This window comes from Galeopterus variegatus, unplaced genomic scaffold (genome assembly GCF_000696425.1).
Source record: "Galeopterus variegatus unplaced genomic scaffold, G_variegatus-3.0.2 Scaffold3578, whole genome shotgun sequence".
Classification (NCBI taxonomy): domain Eukaryota; kingdom Metazoa; phylum Chordata; class Mammalia; order Dermoptera; family Cynocephalidae; genus Galeopterus; species Galeopterus variegatus.
The window spans coordinates 15,998-22,791 of NW_007729689.1; the positions used below are offsets into that span (position 1 = coordinate 15,998).

The 6,794-nt window shown below is 42.5% G+C and overlaps 1 protein-coding gene across 1 annotated transcript; it reads left to right on the forward strand.

Moving 5' to 3' along the window:
- The first annotated feature begins 4,290 nt into the window (after nt 1-4,290).
- Nucleotides 4,291-6,498, forward strand: LOC103601076 (developmental pluripotency-associated protein 3-like). Its single transcript, XM_008585459.1, has 5 exons — nt 4,291-4,441; nt 4,752-4,862; nt 5,273-5,520; nt 5,701-5,745; nt 6,388-6,498. The coding sequence occupies exons 1-5, from the start codon at nt 4,291-4,293 to the stop codon at nt 6,496-6,498; spliced, it is 666 nt and encodes a 221-aa protein (XP_008583681.1).
- Nucleotides 6,499-6,794: the final 296 nt, after the last annotated feature.

Below are 6,794 nucleotides of genomic sequence, written 5' to 3' on the forward strand. Positions count from 1 at the left end.
ATTAGAAGGAGATAGAATCTAGGGCTGTGGCTGGTGACCTACTTTTTTCTTATGGTGAAGAGGGTCAGGGAGAGAGAGGGAGAAAGAGAAAAGAGGGAGGGGAACAGAAGAAAGGAGGGGGAGCCACAGAAAAGGAACCATTATAATGAATGAAAAGGAGTTAAGGGATTTGAGAAAAGAATAAGGAGGAAAAAAAAGGAGAAACGAGGTTGTAAAAAGAGGAAAAGTGAATGCAATTGGAGGGGAGAGTAGTATCAACCTGTGGACAGAACAGGTCATGGTGGATAAAGGGGTGGGGAGTGCTGGAAAATATGAAAAGCTACTTCTTATGAATTCTTCCTTCTTTATGTTCTAGAAATTGCATTTCATTGTTGCTGGCCTTAAACCTCCCTGACTTTTCTTCAAAACCTGGCTCATGCCCTCCTTGTGCACCCCATGCAGTCACCTCAGAGTGTTTCATTGCTTTCCTGGTTCTTCTGCCTCCATCGGTTCCCTCCTTTCCTTTACCCTCCCCAAGCACTTGGTCCCTAAAATGGTAGTAGTTTAGATCTAGAAGCAGCCTAAGAGAAGGGTTAAGATTTGGCTCCTTTACATGACAGCTGAGGAAAAAGACATCCAGCAAAATGAAGTGACTTGCCCAAGGTCCTATAGCCAGTGAGTCACAAGGCTGGACTAGAAGGCAGAGCTTCTGCCCCATGGGTGCAGGTCAGGTCCCGATGGGCCCACTTCTTTCTGCAGAGAGCTATGTGCCCGCTGCTCATGTTTGGATAAATCTGGCAAAGAAGAGGAGGGAGAGAAGGTAGCTGGTTTCCATCATGGTGGGGAGATGTGTTTTGGGTACTTCTGGTTCTCTCCTTTTAGCGTTGTGACTGGAGTGGATTACAGTGGGTTTCCACTTGCATAGATTCTCACCCTTTCTAACCTGGGTCCTGCTCTACTGCTTGCTCATGGCCCTCCTGGATCTAACACAGGCTGTCTGGAGTCGTGGTGGGTGGAGGTGGGGCAAGAGTGTTGACACAGAAGTTTCCGATGGCGGTGGGCAGTGAGATGGGATCTCACTTTACCCTACTGATTCTCGGCTAGGGCGATTTTGCCTCCCTGGGTACTTTTAGCAATGTCTGGAGACATTTTTGATTGTCATGCCTACGGGGTGTTACTGGCATCTAGTGGATAGAGACCAGGAATGTTGGTAACACATCCTCCAAAGCACAGACAGCCTCCCATTGCAGAGTCTTCAGGCCCACAATGTCAGTAGTGCTGGGGTTAAGAAACCCTGATTTCCCCTAATCTCTTCTTAACAGCAGTTCAACACCCACAGCCCAGGACAGTCAGAGACCCTTTTTCCTAAATGGGTAGTAGCACCTGGGGACGGTTTAGTCCAGATACCTGGGGCTCAGGCAAGCTGTCTGAGATGATAACCCAGAATTTCTGGGTTAATTAACTTAATTTAAAAAGCCAAGGTATGATGAAAAGCAGGCAGAATTCTCCTCTCCTTTTCATGTGTACAGCCCAGCAGGCTTATCTTACCTGTTCTCATAAGAGGCCTCTGCCTGGGGTGACATCTTTAAAAGGCAGAAATAAGGACTCTCTTAGATGTCGGCCTCCAGTGGTCAAAGTGTTGCACTGAACAGATGTAACTTTGTGGGTCGTGGTGGACAATTAAACGAGAAAGGAAGTAGTGTTGGATTGAAGGGTGAAAGACAGATTTTTAAAAGGGCAAAATTGATTGTGCTGTTTGCACTAGTCAAGTTGGAACTAGCCACAGCTGTAGGGAAGGAATTATGGAGAAGATTATCATCTTAGTGATTGTTCTGTAAAATTGCTCTAGGCCAAAGGCGTTTGCTTTAACATTTTCATCATTTAACCCCTTTTTACCTTACTGAGCTACAGAGTGCACTTGCATTTCTAACACAGTGTCTTTCTCCAGGAAGGGGTTAATGGTGATGTTTCTGTCTGTGCTCACATCTGAGAAAATGGGTGCTCTGTGTTCTGGGATGTTCTAGCTTCTCCTGAGTGGACAATCTGTATGATTAAAAAATATTGTTATATAATCAGAGTTTCCAGGTAAAATAGTTGCCATCTCTTTCTTGATAACTCACTTCTCTTTCTATTTTATTCAAAAAGCCAACTCAAGTTGATCTGATATATGACTCGAATTTTTTTCCTCTATTATAATAAAAACTGTTACTAAAGAAAGTTTCCCATCCTTTCGCGCTGATTCTGTTACTCTAAAGATCAAGACTTGTTGAATTCTAATCTGCCTACATTCTAGTTTATGTATCAGAACTTTTTAGCCCTTCTATTTCAATCTGTTCCAAAAAAAAATCCTTTCAACTGTTCGGTACCTGTTTTTTTCCTTTTCAATGAATCTGCAAATGTTTAATGAATCCCTGCTAGCTGCAAGTCACTGTATTTAGAGCTGTGGGTGTACAGCTATGCATAAGGCACCATCTTAAATCCCTGGGAACCCCAGGACTGGGAATTCCAGTGTGTGGTCTCAGAGGAGAGAGAGGGAGGTTACTTGTAAGTCTGTGAGACTGTACTACAGATCCTCTTTCCCAATCATTATATTTTTTAAAATTTGCAGTAAAATACATGTAACATAAAATTTACCATTTTCAATGGCATTCAGTGTATCTACAACCATTACCACCTTCCATCTCTAGAACTTTCTTACCATCCCAAACTGAAACTCTGTGCCTCTTAAACAATATACCTCCATTTCCTCCTCTTCCCAGGCCCTGGTACCCACTATTCTACTTTCTGTCTTCATGAATTTGACTACTCTAGGTACCTTACAAAAGAGTGGAGTCAGATAATATCTGTCCTTTCATGTCTGTATTATTTTACTTAGCATAATATCCTTAAAGTTCTCAGTGTTCATAAGGTCCATCCATGTTGTAGCAGGTGACAGGATTTCCTTCCTTTTTAAGGATAATATTCTATGTATATACCATATTTTCTTTATCCATTCATCTGTCAATGGATATTTGGGTTGTTTCCACCTTTTGGCTATTGTGAATAATACCGCTGTAAACACTGGAATATTCTCAATCCTTATCTTTATAGCATATTAAAAACCTCATGTGCTTTGTGAGAAAAAGTTGGCAGATGATACCTCTCCATATCCATACGTGTGTACATATGTTTATATATTTATCTAGTTCTATGCGCTGGGAATAGTACATGGTGGCAAATGAATTTTCTGGCCTGAAATCCTGAGCCATCACAATGTCATTTCATACCCTTGCTTTGCATCCTCCTTTCTCTCCACCCAATCTCTCCCCTTTCCCTCCATCTCTTCCCCATGTGTTCTTTCTCTTAATTCAGTACAATTTGGCGAACCTTTATTACTGATAACTTTTTGGGTGCAAGGTGCTCTGGGAATTTTAAAGAACAATAAAACTGCCTTTGGGTTGTTTATGGTCTTTTATCGGAGGCTAGACCTGTGACACCAGTCAAGGGAGCCAGGCTGTGCACCTGCTGTGGTGGCCAGGAACTGGAAGGGATGCAAAGATGGCTAGAGAAAATGACCCAAGCAAAGAATGTGGGATGGAAAATGTTGGGAATATCTCATTTTAAGTTGATTTCATTCGTATGTGGTCTCTAAATGTTATTACGATGTGCTTGATAAGTCCGCTGCCTAGGAGCAATGTGATTCCTTTTCTAAATTCTGTATGGTAGATTTTGTATAAGAATTTTCTCTTTAATGATTTGTTTTTGAAAAAAGTACACTTTTGTTTGATGTAATCTTAGATATTCTTTATGGTTCAAAGAGAAAAGTGAGTTAATTTTATATCAGTACTTTATTTTGATTTTTTCCATGTAATTCTATTTTTTTTCATTAACTAAATGTGATTAAATCAAATGTTTGCAAAGCCTGGAAAGGGAGGAGCCTTCTCAATTTAACAGTTGAGTATTTGAAGGATGGATGTTGCTCAATTTAACAGTTTAATATTTGAAAAATGGGTAAGTTTTTATTGATTTATTTAACAAAGGAAACAAGTGAATTCTAGATATCTTTCCAGAAATATATTAAAAAACCTGTGTGTTGTGTATGTATATGAATACATATGTGTATATATATATGTGTGTATACACGCACATACACACACACACTTTTAAGTGTGATGGTAAAAAAATTAACAACGAGGTTCGTTCTCTCGCTACCGTTTGCTGGCTTTCGGGTTTTCAGGCTACTTCTGGGCTGCAGAGCAAACTGAGTGCAGCATCACTCTCCGGATGGACCCCAGGGGACAGGAGGAGCTCGGAGCTGTGTCCAGAGCCCCGATGGACCGTCCCCAGGAGCCTCATCCAAGCTGGGTCCCGGAGACGCCTCCAGTGCCCGTTGAGGAAAGTTCCCGAGACTCGGCGGCTTCTCAACCCATCCCAGAAACGCTGATAAAGAACCTTAGCAGCTTGACTCTCGACCNGGTGGCCCGTTAGCAAGCGGCGCTGGAAGCGCGCGGACGCCCTCTGCGCCTGCGCCACGTCCTGGCCGCGTATCCCGATTCCGGAGGAAAGAATCCCGGACAAGATATGAGTGGGGGAAAAAAATGAATGAAAAGCTAAAAATTACCTGTATATAAAGAAAAAAACTATAGTGCCCTGCCCCTCCCTCTCCTGGAACCTGCCCCAATACCTGCGGGATCCTTATTTCCATGTGCGCAAGTCCCTAGCAGAATAGACTTCTTCCGTTTCATACTCACCACGGACACAGCGAGCGACCTTTCTTTCTGTTGTGGGCTAAGCGTGTGGACGGGCTGTGCGTGGTCATTCGGTTGGGAAGGCGCAGGAACAGTGGTTCATTTCCCCACGTGTTGGGATTGAGTGGAGAGTTCCAACAACCGTGAGGGAACTAGGTGACTAAAAGTCAAGTCCACTCGGACTTGCCAGTTTTGCTTAAGGATATGAGGATTCTGGAAGAGACTGCTGTCCATGGGGTTTGCCTATGTCCCAGGGTTCCACAGAATGACTAGTAGGTAACGCTTGTTAGATATTCGGTGGATTTCTGTAAAAACACTAAAAACCAGTCCAGAGACCAGGGGATTCTTAGCATATGCCTCTGTCCAAGTGATTTCGTTCTGCCTTGACTTCCCCCATTTTGGGAAAAGACCAGGGACCAGCATTGCTGTGTTTCTTGTAATCGTCACCCTGAGGACTCTCCCCTGCAGTCCCTTGTTCCCCTGCTTAAGAGCAGACTGGTTTGTGTGGAGCTTGTCAGTTCTGAATGATGCAGTTCAACCTCATGGATCTTAAATTTCTCTTTTAGCGGCTTCTCAACCCATCCCAGAAACGCTGATAAAGAACCTTAGCAGCTTGACTCTCGACCCTGCTGCCAAATTCCCCTCCGCCCTACGGGAAGATCCACCCCAACAGCAGGACAGAGTAAGAAAGATCTTAAAGGAGATCAGCAAGGGCTTGCCCTATAAGAGAACAGGAGTGAGGACATTGCTGTCTGCACGGAAAGAAAGGCTGGTGAAACTGAGATACCACCTCTTACTCAACAGTTACTCTCGGGTGAGTTTGTGGTGTGGGCAGGTGACACAAATTAAGGTGCAAGTAGTGATGGGGAGGAGTCACAGGCTGGATGTACCACGTTTAAGACTCCTCAACTTCTATCGTAGTAGGTGTATAACATTACTAGTCTGACTTTTGTCTTGATAGAGTTTTTGACAAATACATATTTTTTCTTCCCAGAAACTTGAAAAAGAACTAACACACACTGAGCTTAAGGGAATTCAGGTAAATAGGATTTTGTTTTGCTATACATGTGGGTGGGATCTGGTTTGAAGAAGGAAAGGGGAATTGGCTTGAACTTTTCTGAATCCCCAGGAACTCTGAAGAAACCAGTTCACATTAGTACTTTTTTTTTTTTTTGAGCGGTTTTATGTTCACATTAAAATTGTGCAGAAAGTATAGAGTTCTTATACCCCTGGCCCTCAACAGCTTCCTCAACTGTCAACATCTAACACCAGAATGGCACGTTTGTTACAATTGAACCCCCAGTGACATCATTATCACCCAAAGTCCATCACAGTTCATATCAGTGTTCACTTTTGGTGACGTTTGTACTTTTTCAAGTGCTGTCATAAACGCGATCTTCACATCATGAGTTACTCACATTTAAGGTGTTCAGAGAACTGAATTGTTTTTATTGACAATCTGCACCTGATACCACGACAAAATGATCTACAAGCTGGCATTCTGTAGGACCTATATAGTTCTAATCTCCCTCCTTTTTTCCCTAAAATGTTTTTCGACCTCACCCACCCCCCTTCTTAGGTATTCCAGTTGCAAAAGCTATCTTATTAACATTAGATTTGAGGGTTTGTTATATTTCTTTGGGGTGCCATATACCGAATAATCCATTTCATTATTTTTTAGAGTGGATCCAGAAATGAACCATTCAGATGTGGCTGCAGTTACTGTGTACATCACGGATGGGATCCTTCTGAGAATGCTAGAATAGGGAATTATAACACAGAGGCAATTTAACCATAAACTTTATTCTTGTACTGCTCTTTTTTGCTGGTAACTTTATGCTATAGGCTGAGAAACTATGCTGGGACACACTGTATACCAATAATTTTGATAACCTTATGATGTCTGCAATGTCCTTTTCTTCTTGCCTCTCTTCCTTCCCATCTTGATACCAGTAATTAATAAGGAATTGGTGTAGTTTGAATAACTTCAGTATACTTTAGTTTTCGATTTGACCCAAAGAAGCACTAATAGGTCTCAAGTATTCTTGTGTGTTTTATTTTGGGGGGGGGGTGGCGCAGGGGAGGCTG